The sequence below is a fragment of the Globicephala melas genome, chromosome 1 (genome assembly GCF_963455315.2).
Source record: "Globicephala melas chromosome 1, mGloMel1.2, whole genome shotgun sequence".
In the NCBI taxonomy this organism is placed as follows: domain Eukaryota; kingdom Metazoa; phylum Chordata; class Mammalia; order Artiodactyla; family Delphinidae; genus Globicephala; species Globicephala melas.
The window spans coordinates 20,403,598-20,426,232 of NC_083314.1; the positions used below are offsets into that span (position 1 = coordinate 20,403,598).

The following is a 22,635-nucleotide window of genomic DNA, read 5'->3' on the forward strand; positions in this document are numbered from 1 at the left end:
GTGAATTGGGAAAACACGGCTCCCCAGAAAGAGGGGTGGAGAAGGGGCTCGAGAGGAGACCTTTCTTTGGGCTGAGGAGATACCTCCGGCCTCGCTGCCTCCTGGGGGGCACCCCCTCCCCTCCCCTCAATCGCCACCAGTTCCCTCCTGCCCTACACAGGGGAGGAGGAAGGCACAGTACACAGAGCGAGGCCCCTCATCCCGGGGACGTGGGCGGAGAACACACAAGTATTCTTCCGAGATTCTAAAAGAGAAACTGAGGGGCGGCAACCTGAGAGAGGCGGAGGAGAGGGGAAAAGGAAACTGACTGCAGAGCGGGGGACCCATGAGACGGTGGCAAGGAACTCAGTAGGTAGCCTGAATGGGCTGGCGCCCCAGGAAAGAAGGGCTACCTGTTGCACGGAACTGGCCCTGCTGAGGCGGAGAGCGAAAAACCCCAGAGACTGGACCTTGGTCTCCAGGGCCAGTGGGATCTCAGCCCCAGCGCCTGCGGGGCCCCACCCTGAGAAGCCTGGACTGCAGATACAGTGATGAGAGACACCGACAGAAAGAAGCGGGAGGCGGCCGACTGGAGCCGGTCTGGCCCGCTCCCGCGGTTAGTCACTCACATCTGATACTCGTCTATCGCCTCCACCAGCTGGCCCCAAGAGTCGAAGTCGGCGCCTCTCCTAAAACTGGCGCCCCAGCGCTGCAGCAGACTTCGGGTCACCTCCGACATGGCCGGTCCCCACCCCGTCCCCTCCCGCCCCTACCCCAGCAAGGCCGGGCTCTAGGGCGCCATCCTCCCCGGGCCTGGCCCCGACATTAACAGGGCCAAGAGGAACCGCTACGGCCACCGCCACCACCCGCCAAGGAGCCGCCCAAGCCCATTTGCCGCCACAGCCAAACTTTGCGGCTCTGAAGCGGCCGCCCCGCCGAGGCTCCGCCCCCGAGGCCCGCCTCGTGTTAGGTTGAGGCCGCCCCGCTCCACCGAGCGGCCGCCATTGTTATTGAGGCATTCTTCCTCGGGGTGGGAGGCCTGGCCATCTCTCCTCTTTGTCTCTGGAGGAGACCGTAGCTCAAGAGGGAAGACTGTGGAGGAATATCTAAGAAAGGGCTGAGGAACGGAGTGTTTTAAGGGGACTGCGACAACGCGGCAGCCTCAACCCAAGAGCGGCGCGCACTGCCGCCTCGGTAGCTGTCATGGCCGCCCTGACCACGTGATCGGCTCCCGCAGGCCTGGTTTCCGTCGCTCAAGTTCGGTAATCCGGGCTCTGCGACTCCCTCCCTTTCTCGTTTGCGGACTCGGACACTGCCTTTCTTCCCTCTGGAGGGGTGCTGTACAGACATCGAGAAATCCGGTAAGTATGTCATGAGGATGGGCGTTTCCCAGTACTATCCCTACCCCTGTTGTCTCCCCGGAGTCCCAAGCAATAGGGTCAAGGTTTTTACACAGGTTCCATAGACTCTCGGATAGTGGTCCTCAAAAGTCTCCTTCAAGTGTTTCAAGGCACTAGAAGGAGATTTGAGGGGACCACTATCCGGGAGTCTATGGAACCTGTGTAAAAAGTGCCTTGGAACAAACGAGAGAAAGAAATTCACATTAGCCCCACGAATCAATGGTATTAACAGCTATATTCACTGAATCGCCTTGCCCGCGTCTCCACTAGCGGTTGGGGGCGGGGGGAGGGTCTTATGGCTACATAGGAGTTTGTTTAAGCACCTTCTGCCCGCCTCTCCCGGGTAGATAGTATCGGCTTTCCACGAAAATGCCTGTTCAGGAGGAGCACGCTAAGCTGTGCGCCTGCGCAAGGTCTTAACGGCGTTAAACCGGACGGGGCCCGGGAGGAAGAGGCTGGGTGGTAAACAGGAAGTGGACGTCGGGAGCTCGGGGGCGGTAGGTTCGTCGCGGGACCCAGGGTCTCCGGAGTGGGGAACCCTTGTCGGTAATCGGACTCTTCCTGTGGCCTCGGCTTAGGTGGCAGCCTCGATCCGACTGTTGTGCTGGTGGCTTCAACGGCACCCTTCCTTGCACCTGCAGGTGGGTGTGTCGTCCTTTTACCCCGCCCTTCGAATTCTTGAAAACTGGAGTGCGGGTCTCTGACCGGACAGATTGGGTAGGGAGGGGTAGAGAACACGGTACTTACCGTCTTCGGTCCTGAAGTAAAGATATGCAGAACTTAAGACATTTTCATCCAGGACGTGGGAGGCCGCCTTAAAAGAGTATTTGTGGAAAATTTGTCACGGTCAAGTGTATTGTGTGCCATTATCTCTGGGAGGCTTGGTTTATATGCACAGAGATGCAGTATTAGTTTATTTAGGTTATAAAGGAGATTTACGTGGATGATATTTAGAAGGTTATATATTTTTGAAGGACTTGTTAAATGTTTTGAGTTACTCAAATGAACTTGCTCAATTTTTCATTGAATACACAGTGCGTTTCCTCATCCTTAAATAGCTGGTGCTCTCCAAAGTCGGTTTTGCCATGAATAAATATGGTAAGGGAGGTGCATAAAGTAGATATTTTTTACACTGTGCAGCCCACGTTTTTTTCACCGATAAGAAAAATCCATGGACAACATTGTATATAATGCTTTCAAATTAATTAAATCTTACCGATTTTGTCTCCCACTTCCCGAAATCTAATTGCCATATTTAAGTCTTCAACTACACCTTCCTGTATTATCTTCGGTATCTTCCCAAGGACTTTTAAGCAAGTGACACACTCCTTTTTTCGTTTCTTTTTTAACCTGAAAGGTGTGGAACTTAATTTTTTTAAGTTGGCATTTCACTTAGGTAGTTTTTTAAATGTTTTGGGTTTTAAGGATAGACATTTTCTTTTTAATTTATTGAAGTATAGTTGATTTACAGTGTTTAATTTCTCCTGTACAGCAAAGTGACTCAGTTATGCATATATACATTCTTTTTATATTCTTTTTCATTATGGTTTGTCACAGGATATTGAATATAGTTCCTGCTATACAGTAGGATTCTGTTGTTTATCCATCCTGTATATACTAGTTTGCATCTGCTAATCCCAAACTCCCAGTCCTTCCCTCCCCTACCTGCCCTCCCCCTTGTCAACCACAAGTATGTTCTAAGGATAGATATTATTATTATTTTTTTTAACCAACTAAACTGAGTTTATTCGGGACTAGAAGAGAAATCACCATCAGTGATATGCAAAGATGGGTGACCATAAGCAAATATAGAGAACAAGCAAGGGGAGCATGCTTTTATAGGGAAAAGAGGAGAGTTGGGAGGGGCTGTAATAACCAGAGAGTCCATTGGAGGAACCTGGGAGTCCAGAGTATGGAGGCTTCTCATTGGTTGGCCTGCTACAGTCTGACTGGCTGAGCTGCCATGGATGGAGAGAAGTTTTCTTCTTCCTTCTGATAGTAACCTAGAGGTACCTTCCTGTCAGAGATGTAGGTTTACTTCTCTCCTGTTAACTGAGGTCTCCTAGCGGGACCTGAGAGCCCCCCCTACAGGCCTGTCCCAACTCCAACTCTACCTGAGGTTTTTTCAGTTACACATGCTAAATATGTTCATAATTAAGCCATTTTTTTACCATTTTAAGGATAGATTTCATGTGGGGTTTTTTATCATGAAAATATTGATTCTTATTAGCTATTCTGTGGAAAGTATATTTATTATAGAACACATGCTACAGCCAATCAGTTGGCATCAGCAATATCATGTGGGAGATACAGTTAATGTAAAACCTATTTCTGTCAAGTAATCTTAGCAGTCTAAATAAGGGTCACCATTTAAACCTCTTTCGGAATCACGTTCCTCTGCTCCTGTGCCCTTCTCATTTGCAGCTGTCCAACCAAAGTCAAGTACTCCGCTCCTCAAAAGTGTAGTTTGGGGACCAGCAGCATCAGCGTCTCAGGTCCTACCCCAGACTGTTGAATTAGAACTTGCATTTTAACAAGAAGCCCCCACCTCCTGCCCTGACGTGATTTTTATACACATTAAAGTTTAAACATTACTGCTCCAGTATCTTCAGCATTGCAGTTACTGTGAGCACATTTACAAATGCTGTTTTTTTTATAGGCCTGATCTAAGCATAGGCTGCTATAAACAGTTAAAAAGAGATTGATGTATGGCAGTGAAGCATTTTATTTATGTATATGTCTGTTTTATATATGTTTTATATTAAAATGTATATATCCTGTAGTAATTTTCAACTTTTACTTTAAAAAATATTTTAATATGATTTACACTGCTTATTAAATGTTTTATGTTTAATTTTTATACATTTGTTTTTTGTCAATAGGAAACACCTGGAGAGAATGACACATTGGTTTCATAGGAACCCATTAAAAGCCACAGCTCCTGTCCCTTTTAACTATTATGGCGTAGTCACTGGCCCTGCTGCTTCAAAAATTTGCAGGTAAGTTTGTCAGTCTTCACAAGTACTGATTGAGCCCCCCATGGATACGAGGTACTTTTTTAGGGTCATGCACAGTGCAGAAGTATGTAATACACTGTCCCTAACCTTAGACTCCTTATAAACTTACAAATGACATGTGAAAAGTTAAGTCATAGATTATTTAAACTGGGTCCTCAAGTTTAGGTCAGTGAGTGAGTCCCAGAGAGGCTAAACAGTCACAATTAAAAGAGTTAAGCTATATGTTACAACAGTACAAGAGACTCCACAAAGTCATATATGGATATTGTTCATTGGCCAGAGAGTAAATTAATTGAGTCCTGAGCAGGGAGAGGTCCCTATGACCTGAAATAGCCTTCAGAGTGTTCAGTAGCACAGAGGACTTGAGCTGGGGTTTAAATGCATTGTATGGCTTACATCAGGGGTTGCCAGACTGTGTCCTGCAGATTGGCCCAGTGATTGTTTTCATAAAGATAAGTTTTTATTAGAACATAGCGCCCCCCCCCACTTATTTACATATTGTCTATGGCTGCCTTTCCTCTCTACAGTAAGATTGAGTATTCCCAGGGGAGACTTTATGACCTACTAGGCCTAGAATATTTATCTTCAGGTCCTTTGCTGACCCCTGACTTAAGATAGTAAGAATGGAGAGGAGAAAGTCATTTCTGTTAGGTAAACCTTTGTTCTAGGGAGTATGAGTAGAGCAGTTTAACTGGCACAAAAGAGATAGATGCAAGAGAGATTTCGAAGGAGGCATCAACTGGCCAGATGTCTCATTTGCTCTGGAAAGTTGAAAAGGATTCATTTAGTCTATGAGATACAGAACCTAGATGATCAAGACATTGGTGGTACCAGTAAAGGAAAACCAAGAGAATTGCTACTTTTTGTGAAAAGAAGTAATTGGAGTAAAAGGTTGATCTAGACCAGGGGTCAGCAAACTTTTTCTGTAAAGGGCTAAATAGTATATATTTTAGGCTTTGTGGGCTACACACAGTCACTATTGGATATTCTTCTTTGTTCATTTTTGCAAAATTAACCTGTGGGCCGTATAAAAACAAGTTACAGGTTGTACTTTGCCAACCCCTAATCCTAGACATTGGTCCCAGCTTAACTGTTTTATCTGTAGCATTGGGCAAGTCTCTTACTAATTACTCATCTGTAAAATTACTCATCTGTAAAATTAATAACCTAAATTAGATACTTCTAAGGTACACTTTTCTCGAATTCTGTCATTCTAATATGAATATAATTTTGCACAAGTTGGTTTGCAGGTGATGATTGAATGCCTACTTGGAAATAGCTAGCAAAGTATTCGAGTCTAGAATAGGCCTTAAGGATTCAAATTCTGGGGACTTCCCTGGCAGTCCAGTGGTTAAGACTCTGCGCTTCCAATGCAGGGGGCCCGGGTTCAATCCCTGGTTGGGGAACTAAGATCCTGCATGTTGCGTGGCATGGCCAAAAGGAAAAAAATTCAGATTTTTTTCCGAGTCCAAGAATTACCCCTCCCAGCTTTTAATTAAATAACTCAACAATGACAGATTCATAAGGTAGCCCATCCCATTTTGGGTCAGCTGTATATAGTTGTTACTATATACTTTCTTGGAATCAGCCTCCTTAGAGCTGGTACCAATAAATATTCCATCTAGACCATTCAGGTTTAAGTTTGTGCTCCTTTGTAAGCATCAGTGCTACTTACAGTCCTTCTAAATCTTAAAATATTTGAAATGTTAGTATTACTTCACTCGACACAGAAATTTGAGTCTGTGCTTTATCCCAGACACTAAGTTCTGGGTATACAGTTCCTACTGTCTTCGTGCTTACAATTTAAATTTAGTCTTTAGTCATTTACACCCAATTGTCTTTAGTCATGGTCCATGTAATATGATTTCTGGATCCCTATTTAAGCAAGTTGCCTTCTGAAAGAACATGTGTAACTGGAACAGGACCAAGTTAGAGCTGATAATGTAAATCTAGATTAGATGTAGTTATACTCGTAGATGAGACCTCAGAGGAGAGAAGAGCAGAAAGCCAAAGACTGAACATTGCTGGAGGTGGGAATATGAAGGGGACATGGAAGAAAATAGAGAAGGAACTTTTAGAGATGAGAGGAGAATCTGGAAAATTTGGCGTTATTGGAATCAAGGGAGAAAAGAATTTTGAGAAAGAAACAATAAATGTCTGCAACATTTATTGCTGCAGAGAAGCAAAGGAGAATGGAGATGAGGGAACAGTTTTAAAATGACTAGTGGTCACGTGTTTTTGCATGTTTGTGTGTGTGTTGTATTATAGAATGCAATTTTAAAATATGGTTTTGTACTTAAGTACATTTTGACATAATGTCAAATTTTGACATTGTAAGGGGATACTAAAATTATGTACAAATGTTAAATTTCCATTTTTCAAAAAACTTCTATTGTGAACTGGTCAGATTAATTTACTCATTCATAATTCTTTCCTCCTGTGTTAAAAGCTTGTGTTAGTTTGATTTTTTAAAATTAAAACTTGCTGTGTATCTTTATTATATAATTGTATTCATGATTTGTTCCTTTAGTTGGACTGAGTTTATTTTAGTACAACTTTTAAAACAACTGTTACTGGAAATTTCGCTTACCTCCAGTGTTAGTCCAATTAAATTCATTCCTGTATACTTAGTAATATCTTAGAGGAAGGGGTGTGTGTGTGTGTGTGTGTGTGTGTGTGTGTGTGTTTAAGCTTTTACAGTTGAAACTTTTAAGCCACTTTTACGTAGATTCATTGTAATACAGCTTACTTAACATTACTCTTTCTGTCTCATTTAAGTGACTTGAGATCATCTAGAGCACGACTGCTTGAATTGTTCACTGATTTGAACTGTAATCCACAAATGATGAAGAATGCAGCAGATTCATATTTTTCACTTTTACAAGGTTAGTTATTTAAATCAATTTAAGTTTTTAAAAGTCAACTATGTAGAAGTTCATATTTGATTCTTAGACTTTTCAGATTTGAATAGTTTAGTCTTCTAGGTTATATTCTTCAGTATGCTTGAGTATCAGAAATGTGAGAATGTAAAGGTAGTATGTGGTCTTTCTAACATTTTGAAAATTAAATGTGTGCATATTTCATATTATGTTACCTTAGGAGAAGGGTATAGAGGGGCTGGGAGTTTCATTCGGGTATCTGAAAAAGTCATTCTCCGAAAAATGTTCTAAACAGACACGTGATATTTCCTGTAAAACTGAAAATGTTTTCTACCTTTTTATAGGTTTCATTAACTCGTTGGATGAATCTACCCAAGAAAGCAAGTTACGATATATTCAAAATTTCAAGTGGACTGATACATTACAGGGACAGGTTCCAAGGTAAGCAGCACCAACAGTACTAAATACAAGCCATTTTTGTAACTGTTTAGCTAGTGATTAACTCGTAGCCTCTGTGTGGAAGAAGTAAAATGTAAGTCTGATCAGCATTTTGCCTAATCAGGAAATTAATATAAAACTTTTGACCTAAACTCCTAATGCAGTCTATTAAGTACAAACAGAATTTGTTTCTTCTGGACCAAATCATTTTTGAGATAATCAATATAAACGTTAACTAGATTGAGCAGCCTTGACTTTTAATAACACACAAAGAATGGTTTGGGAATTTGAAACCCAAACCTAAATTTTGGTCTTTGCCTCCATCCAAGCAGAGCAGAACTTTGCTTTATCCACTACTTTCCTTTTCTGATGGATAGTTCAGATGTCTCTGGTTAGTCTCCTTCTTTCATTCTCCCCAGTTCCACCCCAGTTCCATACTCTTTTGACTGACAGTACTGTATTTGTTTTTCTTCCTAATTTCACTGTTTCTGCTCTTTTTAAAAACTTCCCCTCAGAACTTTCTCATCATTCACTTGAAACTAGTTAGATCTAATTATAACAGGAAACCAATCATAATGGTGCTAAATTTTTAACTACTTTTTTTTTTTAAACACCATTGGGTTATTTAAATAGTTATATATCTTTATCTCAATTTGCTTTAGAATTAACCATTTTATAAAATCAGAAGGGAAGGAAATGGGGATTGGCAAACAACCAGGGCAGGCATTACAGTGGAAGGAGTGTGGACTTTGGATTCATACACACGTAGATCAGCCTCAGAGCTTCTCCTGTGTGAACATCTGCTTCCTCAACTGTATGTTGGGGTTACAGGTATAGGGCTTTTGTGAGGAACAAAATAGGAAATTTTGTATTAAGGGGCTGATATAATGCCAGGCATTAATAGACATTCAATAAATGTTAGTTTCCTTCCTTCCTTCCTTGGGAATATTGTATATAATAGAATTCACAAATTGGGTAGGAAGTTGTGGACTGTGGGTCCTTTCCAAATTTTAATATTCTGGGATACCAAGGTTTTCCAAGTAAGTCTTCATTTTCTGTTTTGCTTTATGTACCCCTTTGTACTTCATCTAAAATTAAGGAATATTTTCCTTAAAAACTTTTTTTAAAGAATCAAACCTCTACCATTGTTACATTACAAAACTTTGGCAGATTCTAAAGTGTTTTGTATTACATAAATTTGGCAGTTTTCCCCACCATGCTAAATTTTCATTCCTTGTGACAGCATTTCTCAGCATAGCTTTATGAGACAGTGAAGAATTATGTGGTAAAGGCCTTAAGTTATAATGTTGAGTATTCAGTACATCCGAGATTTTTAAGTTATTTAATCCTTGATTGCTACTTACACAATGAAAAGTGTGCTGTGAGTATATCTTCTGAAAAATGTTTTTTCAACTGTATACACTCTTAACTACTACCTAGATGTGGTACAATAGAAATGGAGTGTTTGGGAGCAAGGCGGATTGAAATAAACGAAGGGTAAACAGGAGAGAGCTATTCATGAGACCCCATAAAAATTAGCAAAACTATCTTATTATTTAAAGATAAAGTTATAAATTAGATATGCCTCTTAGATCACCATTACTAGAATTACTAGATGTAATTAGTAGATGTAATTCATTGGAAAGTTCCCAGTGCTGGAAAGAATAAGCCGTTAAACTATGCATTAAATTTTTTTGGCATGGTCAACTGTTTTAAGAAGTTTGTTCATAACTGTCATATTTTTGTATGTTATAATGTATATTAAACAGGATAGTTTATAAGGTATTTTTTAATTACATGTTTTGTAACAAATCTTTTTTTTTTAATCTAAAAAGTTTCCATGTCTCTGTTCCTTCTAAGATGGAGGCAGCAATTAAATAAAAAATACAAAGCAGAATCATGATTCTCGTTTCTTCCCTTTGGGTAATTTTTCTGTATCTTTATTAGTATTATATGTGTAATAAGGGTATTACTTCAGGTTTTTTACTTCATCATTTGAGATAAGTGAGATAATGTGTATAAAGAATTTTCAGGGTCTCATCAGAACAACAGTGAATAAAAATATTATTTGCTTTGTGAGCTTTTTGCCATCTTTGTGTCATGTTTAGTTATAGAATCTGAAGGAAACAAGATATAAAATACACTTATTTTTGAGACCTTTTTCTTTGTAGTATACCAATTGGCTTGGCATTCAGAATCTTCTACAGTTTCACATCAGCTTGGCTTTTTGCTCTCCTGCTCCTCGATTTCTCTCTATGAACTGGCAACTTCAATCAAGCTAGTTGGGTTACTGCCACCAGAAAAATCTTTATCCTTTCTTGTGCGTTAACAGCATCATTCCCTCATCTGGGATGTCCTTCTGCTTCCCTTCTAGCCATCTTTCAAGGCACAATTCAAACTCTGTTTATACCATTAAGCCTTCTTTAACCATTCTAGCCTGAAATGATCTCTCCTCTGAAATCCATTTTCTTAAAATGTGGTGTAAGAATCACCTGCTCCAGAATCAACTGGATACTTGTTAAAAATGCAGATTCTGGGCACTTCCCAGACTTTCTTTGTGGGATAAGTTCCAGTAATCTGTATTTTTAAAACTATTCAACGTACTGTAATCTTTGGGAACTACTATTCTCGTGTTTACTATTATGAAGTACATTGTGGACCATTATTTTTAGTCATTCAGTGTTAATTGTGTGTGTGTGTGTGCTTGTGTCTTACCTCCCAACCTATATTAAACACAAGAACTCTTCATTTTTTCAGTTAGCATTTAGCTCTTTATGATTTTGTGTAAGATGTATAGCAGGCTTCATATAGAGATGTCTCAGTCATTGACAGTACTTAACGATCATGTTTATAATTCTAGTGCCCAGCAGGATGCTGTTTTTGAATTAATTTCCATGGGATTTAATGTAGCTTTATGGTATACCAAATATGCTTCAAGACTGGCTGGCAAAGAAAAGTAAGTTAAAAGGGAAGGGTTATGTGCATATTATTATTTTTCAAACGTATGGAGCTTCATTATTAAAAAGTCTAGGCTACTGATAAAAAGTATCACTTCTAATAAATGTAAGGTTGCCTCATAAAGTTAATATTTTAAGTATCAGAATTATGGAGCCCACTGTTAAAAGGGAAAAAATTTTTAATAATCTTGTCATGGGGGTGGTCTTTCTGAATAAAACCCCAAACCAAGAAAAGGGTTGACTATTTGACCACATAAAGTACCATAAACAAAGTTAGAAAACAAATGACAGATTGGTCAAAAAAATTGCAGTGCATGTGACAAATTGTTTTTATAATACTTTTACAAATCAACAGGGAAAGATCAACAAATCGAAACTAAACAGGCAATTCACGGAAAAATACAAAGCCTTATAAGTTTGTGAAAGATGTTTTGAAGGATTAAGGAACTGTGAAATAAAATGAGATACAGTTTTTATAATAGTACAATTGGATATTAGCAATATGAAACTGGCAACTACCAACTGTGATGCGCCTGAACATGGGAATAATATGCAGCCATTTAAGAATGGAGTTGAATTCTATGTGCTGATGTAAAATTGTCTCTGAAGTAATTTAGGTGATTAAAACAAGAGCAGAGTGGTGAATATTGTGTATGTATGTGTTTTTTAAGTATGTGCATGCATTAAATGTATATTAATTTTTATGCTTGTTTATGCACAGAAGATTATCTGGAAGGAAAAACAAGAAGGCTTTGTCCAGACCCCTAAACAGGAGCTCTCTTTTTCACTTGTAGTATCTTCTCTTTGGATATTTTTCATGTGCATTTGTTAGTTTCTTAAGTGTCAAAAAGAAGAAAACGTAGTGAAAAACAAAAATGACTAACTTCTGTGGATTTATGAGAATGTATTAGTTGTTGGTTTTAATACCAGAAACGGGATTCATCCTGTAACTAATGTAACCACTATCTTTCAGCATAACAGAGGATGAAGCAAAAGAAGTCCATCGAAGCTTAAAAATTGCAGCTGGGATTTTTAAACATTTAAAGGTAAAATAATAATAATATATATTCTTAATGCTTTAATTCTTGAATAATTTTTATTTAATTCTTTGCGGGGTGGGGTGAAGGAATTATTTCATCATGTAGAAAGAACTAGTATGTGTTCTGTTTTCCTTATGTTAAGTACCTTGTTGATGAGTGCAGCCAATTACAGAATATTAAGTGTTTCCACTTCAGAAAATCATCAGTGAATTTTACAATTAGACGATGCAAGTGGTACTTCACTGCTTATTTTTCAGTCTCTTCTGAAAAGATGAGAGAAACCAAAGCACAAAAATTGATAGTTCTGAGCATTTCCCTTGCTGTATGCAGCAGTTGCCAGGAGCCATCATGATTCTGCAAAACCAGATTTTCTGAGTATATTCTCTGTATTTTATTGAAAATGCCAGCGGGGCAATCAGTACACACTAATTACATTAAATTGCTTGGAGATGTGATGAGAATTAGGGGAAAGACTAACGTATTTTCCAACCAGAATTACCCCCACCCCATTCTAATTAAACTACTATTTACTGAAGGCTCCTGGAGGCCAGTGTTGCATTTTCTCATGATAAGATAGTTTTACAGTGATGAAAAAGCTGTGATCCTGAGTGAGCTACAGAACTGTAGTCTTCTTTATATCTGCTATTATTAATGTGAATGAACAGTTTCGGCTGTCATGCAAAAGGGAAATTTGGTTTCCGTTTCAGTTAAACATTTTCTAAGTTGAGAATATGACTTGCATATCTAAGCAATTTATTATGACCCAAATTTTGCTCTTGAATTTCTTATTTTTACAAAAATTTATCAGAAGCTTTAAAAGTTTTAGTGTACAGGAACTTTTATTCTCTGTAAGCTTAACATTGCTCCATTTTACACTTTGTTTGTACCCTAAATTTCTGAAAAACCCCAAATTGAATATCTCATAACTTCAGTTTTCTTTCTAACAGCTGAGTTAAAATAAAATTTGGCTTCTTTGTTTTTTTTTTTCTTTCTCTCTCAGGAAAGTCATATCCCAAAATTAATTACACCCGCAGAAAAGGGGAGGGATTTAGAGGCACGACTCATAGAAGCTTACATTATCCAATGTCAAGCTGAAGCTCAAGAAGGTATCTTAAATATTGTAAGATTTTTTTTAAGAAAGTCTATATTGGCATTTAGTTCTTTTTTTAAAAATCAGAATTAGCTGGAATTGCTGGAGTTTCAGGATTTGAGAAATTTATAGTGAGGAATTAAAAAAATTGATTTTTACCTTTAGCATTTGCCTTCATTTTTCATTAGCTGGAAAAGGCCTTACAGTTTAATGATTCTTTTTAAGAGGATTTTGATTTCATGCCATTTCTGGCAGCATAATTAAGTCTATAACTCATCTTTCCCCCCACTCTACCTTGCTCATTTCTTTTCTGCTTCCACTGTTTGGCTTACCTTGAAATCTTTGCCTTTCAGTGGCAGGAAATAAATGAAGACTTATGTGAAAACAATAAAGAAACTTTGTTGGCTTTTGTTTTTCTTTATTTCAAACTCCAGTGCCCTGAAAGTATTTGTTTCCTCTTACATCATGCGATTTTGTAGTAGGGGTTTTCTGTGATTAGTAATTGGCTAGTGATTTATTTAAGGAAGTGGTATCAGAACCAACAAGCTCAGTGTTTTCTGCTTGTTTATGTTTGCATTTTCTGTAGCTTACTTTTCATGTTAAAACTTTTAACAAACTGTATTAAAGTCCCGAATAGATATCAGACTGTCTTTTGCTATTATAATTGAGCTTAAGGTAAATGCAAGTGAACTTAATCATACATTCACTTCATTATGTTTTGGTTATAGTAACAATTGCTCGAGCAATTGAACTGAAACATGCTCCTGTACTAATTGCTGCCCTGGCATATGAAACAGCCAATTTCTATCAAAAAGCTGGTAAGTTCTATTTTTAGTCTTTAGATTTTCACATTAAGCTCTTGGCTTAGTAGGGAACAAGCAAAGCAAAAGGACTCTCAGATTGTTTCATCTTTTGCAAAGCTGTAGTAATAGCTGCACTATTTTATTAATCTTGTTGAAAAGAAAATAAAAGAATTAGAGCTGTTCACGGTTAATATGCTCCATAACTTCTAGTGAAAAGGATGATGCTATCCTTTTTAACCAGTTACATCTAATAATTAAACAGCTGTTTTTCTTTTGAAATGTTTTTGGTCTTTATAACAACCTTGTAGTTACTATTCTTATTTAGACAAGAAACTGAAATCCAGAGAATTAACATAACTAATCTGTAATTTAACTGCTAGCAGGTGGGAGGCTGAGACTAGCACTCAGATCTTCTCCTTAATGTATTATTCTTTTCAGTCACTTATTCAGGAAACATGCATATGTTTCTATTTATCAGATGGTTACTCTTTTAGTTGCTGGGTATAGAGATGCACAGTCTAGGGAAGGAGACAAACATGTAACCACATTATTATAGTATGAAATGAGGTGTGGTTACAGGGTTGAAATAAAAACCTAAAGGATCTGGGCATGCTAGAGAAGGCTTTCTAGAGGAAGGTGGTGGTTTAGCCTTATTTTGAAATAGAAATAGAAATTCTAGGTTTGCTGGGATGCTTTAGCATATGGGAAGAGTAGAACATTCTGTAGTATGTACAAAGATTAGAAAGAACTTAGCACATTCTGGAACTGAGACATGTTTTAGCTGAAACAGGATGAGAGCTAGGAGCAAAGGTTACGAAAGTGTGCATATGTGAGGCTATGAATTGGTCTGTAAGCCTGTCTGAGAAGTTTGGCCTTCATTCGGTAGGTATTTGGGACCCCTTAAAAGGTATAGTAAAGTCAATCTGACTTGACTGGACTTGAATTTAAGAAAGGTCCCTATCGTTGCAAGATGAGAAATGGGCTTACTAGTGAAGGAGTAGTAGGCTGACTCTACTTAGATTATAATCATTTCTTCCTAAGTACTATGGAAGAAATGATGAAGGTTTTGACAAAGATAGCAGAGTAGGAAATGGAGAGGAAGAAATACATTCAAAAGGTGTTTGGCAGGATATATGAGCATGTGTGTTTTATACAAGATGCAGGGATGGGGTGGTGAATGAGGGTTAGGAGAGTATCCTTGCTTCTGACTTGGGTGACTAGACTATTCTTGGCATTGCTGTATTATGAAAAAGGTTGGAAAGAGATACTATAATAGTACTCATATTTACTTTGAAGTTCTTAGTCATTGCTATTTTTATCATTATCTCAAACTTAAATTGCATTAACCATCAAATCTAAATAAATAAATAAGTAAATAAAATAAATCACTTTAAATAAAGCAAGGGGTTTTTTTGTGTGTTTTTTTGTGTTTTTTTTTTTTGTGGTACGCGGACCTCTCACTGTTGTGGCCTCTCCCGCTGCGGAGCACAGGCTCCGGACGCGCAGGTTCAGTGGCCATGTCTCACAGGCCCAGCCACTCCGCGGCATGTGGGATCTTCCCGCACCGGGGCATGAACCCATGTCCCCTGCATCAGCAGGCAGACTTCCAACCACTGCGCCACCAGGGAAGCCCAAAGCAAGGTTTTTAAAGTGTAAATGCTTGAGTTTTAGACTTGAATGGTCTTTTAGCATCTGAACACATAAGCTATAAGTCTCCTAGTGAATCAGGGTGAAATTATATTTTGCTTTTTAAAATGTAACTTTAGATCATGCTTTATCCAGTTTGGAGCCTGCATACTCTGCTAAATGGAGAAAATATCTTCACTTGAAAACGTGTTTCTACACAGCTTATGTAAGTATTTTTAGCCCAGAAACAATGTAAATTACTGTCTCTCCAGCCCCTCGAGCACCAGTTCTGTCATCTCGCCTGACTCTTCGTTAGCATTTTACAGATAATGGACAGCTCTCAGTTAATGTTCCCTGATAGTCAGTACAGCCATTGTGGAGTAAAGCGAGTGGAAGGAGATGATGTAGAGCTGGGTTATAGCAATGGAATTACTGTTTGATTCAGACCCACTTTTAAGCTGGAACCTTCTGCAAACTTCATGAGAATTCTCTCGTTTCATCCTGTTCACTGAGAAAGATATTTACTGATGCTAATCTAAAGACTTAGCCATACAGTGTATCACCTGGGTTGGTGAAGAATCATAAATAAGATTTCTTATACCTTATAATCTGCTTTCAAACACACTGCATGAGACCATGTGCAATCCCTGCATTGATGGTAGACATTTAAAGAATAAGCATGTTCTATTCCAGCCTGGTAACATTTTTCTTAAGACCTGTTTAGTCTTTAACCTCAAATCCTTCCTCCTTCTCCCTCTGTATTAGCACACTAATTTCCCTCCTTTATCCCCTCTGCCCTAATTTTAAAAACAGGTTTCAGCAAATAGTTTTTGCTCTCAGTCCATGGTTAGAAGGCTAGTTTGGCTCAAGGCTTGACGTAATTCCACTTTATATACCAGCAGAGATGGGGGGAAGCTTATTCAAGTAAAGAGATGTAAGGGACTGCATTGATACTTCAAACAATGGACAAAGGCATTTCTTTGTCTGATGCATATAGAAAACGATGATAGTGGAAAGCATCATTTGAGGAGAGAATGAATAAAAATTTGTTTCTTTTACCAGGCTTATTGTTATCATGGTCAGACTTTGTTGGCTAGTGATAAATGTGGTGAAGCAATCAGGTCTCTTCAAGAGGCAGAAAAATGTAAGTATTCCTGCCAGAATATTAACTCCTCTTTTAAAAACTAATGTTTAATCATAGAGGGAATGGGCAGTTAAAAAGAGATGTTGGCGGAGTTCATGAAAGGGAATGAGAATCAGTGAAGTAATTGGAGGAAAGAAAAAAGTGCTTCGAAAACCTAGAACTTGTAGAAAATACCTACCTACCCCTTATACTATTGTTGGTAGTGCTCTTATGCTAGTTAAAGAGCATCTCTGATTAATAGCCTTTTTAGTATAAATAATCAATAATCAAATGACTGTATATCCCTTTCACATGCAGTTTATGCAAAGGCAGAAGCATTATGCAAAGAATATGGAGAAACCAAAGGCCCTGGACCAACAGTCAAACCTTCAGGACACTTGTTCTTTAGGAAACTTGGAAATCTTGTGAAGAACACCCTTGAAAAATGTCAGAGAGAAAATGGATTTATGTGAGTACAGCTCAGTATGATTTTAGTAGTCGGTATAGTATGTGCAGTTGGCCCTCTGTAATCTGTGGGTTCCACATCCAGAATTCAGCCAACCGCAGATTGAAAGTATATGGGGGGGCAGGGAGGGGGGATTCTAGAAAGTCCTTAAAAGCAAAACTTCAATTTGCTGCAGGCTAGCAGCTATTTACATAGCATTTACATTCTATTAGGTATTACAAGTAACCTAGAGAGGATTTAAAGTTTACGGGAGGATGTGCCTAGGTTATATGCAAATACTACTTCACTTTACGTAAGGGACTTAAGCATCTCTGGATTTTGGTATCTGCCAGGGTCCCAGAACCAATCCCCCGAAGATACTGGGGTTTGAACGTATTTATAATGTTTAAATAATAATATCGTTTTAATAATATCACAGTTTGTTAGTCTCTATTCCCATACATTTTATATCAAGTTGCATTGAAGTTGAGCATTAATTTTCTATTTAAATTGGTGATAGAATTCACTTGTGTTAGACCTAATTTTTATTTTGCTTTTGATGATAACATATAAAAGCAGGTTTAAAAATTCAAACATGAATTATTAATATATAGCCCACTTCTACTGTCCTTTCTCTTACCTTTGTTTCCCTGCCATTCCTTCTCTGTGTGTTATATATACATACCTTCTCTTGGCATACTCATCTCATTCTCTTTTCAGCCACGTATAAAGCAGGGAAATTAATTTTCTGTCAGTTCTGTTTAGGCCTGTCAAGCAGTTTTCCATTATTAAATCAGTGTTGTTCAAACTGTAGATCAGTACCTATGGAGGTTGTAGAATTAATTTTGTCCCTGCTTTTTGTCTTGCATTCTTCCCTTTGTATTCTGCATCTGGTCATGCTGTGCTTTCACATCCTTGAACGTGCCCAGTTGAACTTTTATCACTTCCTTTGGAAAGCATCCCTGACCCCCCCAAATCTGCCCCTCTTTTAATTGCCCCTCTTTTGTGTTCTCACAGCACTCCACATCCCTCATAGCTTCAGTTACATTGCACAGTTGTTGACAGGGTTTCTTGATTTTGTCACCTACTCATCTGTAAACTACGTGAGACAGGAAATTGTTCTCTATGTAATTCATCATTAAATTGTCATTTCCTTGCACAAGGTCTTGGACATAAATAGACTCTCAAATAGTTAACAAATAACTGAATGAATTGCTGTTTCCATTGCTTTTTGCAGTTACTTTCAAAAAGTTCCAACAGAAGCCCCACAACTGGAACTCAAAGCAGTTTATGGTCTCGTAGAACCTGTACCTTTCGAATTTCCTCCTACAAGTGTGCACTGGACACCAGAAACATTGGCTGCTTTTGATCTCACCCAAAGACCCAAGGATGACAGTGTACGGGATTGGGTTTTTTCCATTCATTCACAAAAATTTCAAAAGAGAATTCAGACTTCACAGTTTGATATTGTCCTCTATTTAAATAGATGCATGTATTTGTCTAAATGTTAAATTAGCTAATTACAGTGCTTGGTGTAAAATCTGAACTCTTTCAGAGGTAAACCTCTAGGCGCTAATTGTCTTCTGATTTTTTACATAGTTGAGTGATGTTGTTTTCAACACATTATCTTGCCTTTTTACAATTCGTCAGAGCCTCCTTTAAGAAGAGTGTGGGAGGACAGGTCTAAAAAGGATGGCTCATCCATGTTTATATTGCTATAGCAATGCTGTTTTTGATTCAGCATAGTGCATGGTATTTGAAGATTTGACCTGATTTCAACATTCTGTGACATCATCCAGGGGTAAAATTAGACTGCTTTATTCATTTATATCTAAGTACATCTTAGTGTACTAAACCAAATGGTAGGTTAAGTGGAAATTTTGAGGTTTGGCTACCAAAAGAGAGGGGGTCTGTGAAAAAAGGGATGGGAATTATTTTGTAGCCATAGCTGCTTCCTTGAAATTTTTTTTTTAATATAATTTCCTACCCATACTAAAACCATTATTCCTTAAAATAACAGTTTTTGCATGCTGTTCAGCCTCTTAAATAATGTCCTAAGAGGTAGCCTGTTACTGTCACAAGTAATCTTCAAACTTGAGGGTTCCATGTGCACAGGTTGATGGCTCAGTTTCTCCCTCCTCAGAAAGAGTAAGAGTACCATTAGCTTGACGTTTGCCTACCCATCAGGTTTGCATCTTCACTGAAGTGTTGCTTTCCTGTTATGTCTTTAATTGAATTGGTTTGTATGTAGCTTCTGGCACAGCTTTGTTAGTCTCCGTGCTGTGTATTTTAGTATATCATCTTTATATTAGTCTGAAGTGGAATAGATCTAGTGTTTGTTTTCCAGATCTTAGTTTATGTACTTACACTGTATTTTTGTTTCTCCATAGGCTAAACCCAAACCAGAAGAAGTGGTGAAGCCTATGAAAGAACCAGATATCAAACCTCAGAAGGACACTGGGTGCTACATCTCCTAAAATACATTGATACAGTGTGCACTTTGAATTTTCTTCCAGATAAGATAAACCATGGAACTTCATCTTTCTTGAAATGATTTCTCTGAAGCCTATAGATTAATTTAGTACATTCAGAGGGAATCTGCCTTCAGTTTATTTGTTCTTGATTTTTAACACAGTGTAAGTGTTTTCATGCTTTGTTTCCGAACTCCTTTTTAATCAGGACAACCTGTGAAAAATTTTTATTGTGCCTCTAAAGGGCATATTTGGGGGTTGGGTTTTTCTTCCTGAACTCTGGGTAGTAGTAAGTTTCAGGTTAATACACTACAGGCCAGAATCATGTGGTTTCAGGTGTGTTTTTCTATCTTCACAAAAAAAAGTTTATTTTCCTTCCTCTCATTTGATACCAGAAGAATGACAGGAGTCAGCTTTTAACAGACAAGGTTTTTTACCCCTCTCCGATATGTCAGTTGTAGCACAACTGACTTGTTATCTTCTGTGTCAGTTACCTTTTCTGGTTGGGGGAAAAAAAAATCACTTTTAGTTAAAGATCAAAAAATCTTCATACCAAATCCCTTATACATGTTAGAATCTATAATTTACTTAGAAATCAGTGTTTATAGGTATGTTGAGACCAGTTAAGAGCTTACTCTTATGCTGATAGCCCTGTACTTCATTTCAGTCTCAGTAAGCAAACCTACAATATTTTTTAAAGTACTTTTTTCTAATGGATTTTTTACTTAGGGGACAGAACTTGGTAACAGCTCTTAGTATTTGTGTGAAAAGACAGTGAAAATGTTTTTGCAGAAGTCAAATAATGCATGATGAAAAGAAAGAACTTTAAGCCTAAACAAGATCGGTTGTCCTGAATTACACTGGTAAATCTCTACTACTTTGTTACAGAAGTTAGAGTAAAATGCCTTTGTTAACCTGATTTCAGTGTACATGGTTTTTATATAGTTTTCTAATACACTTATCCTGTCAGAATTGTATTGCTTTAGGCCAAAGGCCATAGCAGAAACTTAGAGAGCAAACAGGTACAGTATATCTTAAAAATACCTTGTAATATTTGAAATAGTTTAGTATATACAGAAACCTGGGAAATAGTGGATACATAATACTTTAATAAAAAAAAAATCACACATGTAGGTTTATCTTCTTTTGATTATTCTCCTGGGGCATCACCTAATTTTTCTCTTATAAATGACAGATTGGTTCAAATAATAGGAGTAGTAATAGTAGGGTATGTTGAGAGCTTACTTTGTGCCAGGCACTGTGCTGAGCACTTACATAGATAAACCTTTGAATCCACACAGCAACTCTGTGACAAATAAGTAAAACCTGCATAAAGTATTGAGACAGGAATAAACATTTCATTATGAAAAATAGATTATACCTATCTGAATATTGTGCTAAAATAAATGATAAATCATAGTTTATACTCATGGGAAAAAAAGCTACATAGAATCAGTGAGGGTTTTTTTTATATATATGGAAATGCTAATTACTCCTTGCTATATAACATTTAATATTTGAAGCTGCAGTTTTCAGAATCAGTGGAGTAATAACTGAACAGACATTTATTTTGTTGTTTATAGAAAAAACACTTTAATTTCCCTGTATTTTTGTGCTCTATGCCTTTTACTGACAAAACTTCAAACCGTACTTGATGTGAGCTTATTACTCTTGGCCTGTAAGATCTATTTATTTTAGAAACAAGTGCTTATTAGTTACTAAATTTTCACATTTGAAAATTTAGTAACTAGGCTAAATTTATTGACACAATATGTGTCAGTTTCACATATTGACATTTTTATGGGTCATACTTCCATATATGGAATGAAAACATGTAATATGCTCAGTGCTTCTGTAAAGTGCAGTAAATACTGGTATTACATTTAATCAATAATTGGCAACTTTAAGATAAGCAGATAGTAAATATTCTGTTGACTCAGCAAAGGTGACACTTTGACTAACTATCCCATTATATATAATATTCTTTGAAATCATCTTCAAAATTTGGGGAAGTGAGTAAATGTAAAGAAGTTGCATGAATGTCATAGATGTAATAACTATTTGTGTTAACTATTGCATACTTAGTTCAAACCAGATAATGACAACTAATATATCCTGCTAAAAGTGTTGTTAATATACTGAATTATCTATTTATGAAAATAAAAGTGATTCTACTTCCAATTTCATGGGAATTTTTGTTTTTCAATAAATATTTTTATGTTTATTAAGCCAGTAACAAGGTTAATACAATGTAAAATCATATTTCTTCACAGTTGTATTTTAAAATGACAGATGCATTTGCATCAGTTGTTTTATGCTACATGAATTCATTAAACACTCAACGTTCCTTGACCTATTTGGTTTCTACTTATGCTTATTGGTACTTACCACCTTTTAATCTTGAAGTAGGGTTTCAGTCAGCCTGCATATATTTTTATTCACAGTATTATCCAGCATGCTGCAGTCTTGTATACGGTGGTGAGCTAAGCTAGAGACCTTATCATTATTGCTGTACAGTACTCTGCAGAAAACTTTTTACTTTGGAAACTTTGAGGTAGCATTTTCAGTGCTATATAAATATACTCAGATAAAATCATATTCAGAAATATTTCCTTCTAGAGTAATCATGCTTTAGAAAATGAGGCATTTTTTTTGTCTCGGTATGTGCATAAAAATAAACTTGTGTCATTTGGTTTACTATACTTTTGTATCTAAAGACTTTAATCTGATATTTGAGTAATTTGCTTCGAATTTACATTCTTGTTTTAAAAAATGTTTTTGTAGTAAACTAAAGGGATTAAAATAGTTAATCTGGAGGGGGCGCCTACTCTGAATTATAGAACAGAAAGCAGTGTTGGATTGTATTTACCCAAAAGGCCAGAGCTATCACTTATGCGATTCAGCGTATCTGATGACTGTGATGTGCTTGAGGTGGGTGTACGCTCATAGCTCCCTCTAAGAGTGCTCCCCAGAGAAAATGTTAGATCACCCAGCGGCTTGATATTGTCCAGAGCTTCTCTGGTCGTTTGCCTCAAGCTGTTGATCTCAGCCTTCTGGGGCTGACTGGGCAGGGCCTAAGGTGGCTGGAGCTCCCAGGCTGGTCACCTCCAGAATGTCAAACAATGAATTTCCTAGATCATCTGCTATGATGTAGGAAAAGTTGAGAAACACCCCAATAGGACAGGCATGTCAGTAATGTCACTCTTACCCCTGGTGGCTGGGTGCATGTTTATGGTCTAATACTGAAAATAAAGGTAGAAGAGTCCAGCCAGGTGATGTTCTGTCAGCATTTCTCAAGGAGGAGCAGTGGTTTGTTTATACATATGTTTGTTTATTCAGATTTCACATATATCCTCCCCAGAATGCC

General features: G+C 37.8%; 2 protein-coding genes across 4 annotated transcripts in view; one reads left to right on the plus strand and one right to left on the minus strand.

The window, feature by feature from the left end:
• The window catches only part of AIDA (axin interactor, dorsalization associated), a 43,738-nt gene extending 42,753 nt beyond the window's left edge, over positions 1 to 985 (minus strand). Inside the window, exon 1 of the mRNA XM_030868364.3 lies at positions 609 to 985. Within this exon, the coding sequence (XP_030724224.1) occupies positions 609 to 718 (110 nt within the window). The 5' untranslated portion in view covers positions 719 to 985. The remainder of the gene's footprint in view (positions 1 to 608) is intronic.
• BROX (BRO1 domain and CAAX motif containing) lies at positions 964 to 21,624 on the plus strand. 3 transcript variants are annotated; one of them, XM_030868362.3, is made up of 14 exons: positions 964 to 1,340; positions 1,958 to 2,020; positions 4,262 to 4,378; positions 7,175 to 7,281; positions 7,620 to 7,716; positions 10,574 to 10,669; positions 11,644 to 11,716; positions 12,711 to 12,816; positions 13,529 to 13,618; positions 15,370 to 15,455; positions 16,292 to 16,373; positions 16,671 to 16,821; positions 18,035 to 18,194; positions 19,188 to 21,624. In XM_030868362.3, the coding sequence occupies exons 3-14, from the start codon at positions 4,278 to 4,280 to the stop codon at positions 19,272 to 19,274; spliced, it is 1,236 nt and encodes a 411-aa protein (XP_030724222.1). In that variant the 5' UTR covers positions 964 to 1,340; positions 1,958 to 2,020; positions 4,262 to 4,277; the 3' UTR covers positions 19,275 to 21,624. The 3 variants fall into 3 exon arrangements, with proteins under 3 accessions (XP_030724222.1, XP_030724223.1, XP_030724219.1); XM_030868363.3 differs by lacking the exon at positions 1,958 to 2,020; XM_030868359.2 differs by lacking the exon at positions 964 to 1,340 and having other exon boundaries at positions 1,829 to 2,020.
• The last annotated feature ends 1,011 nt before the right edge of the window (positions 21,625 to 22,635 follow it).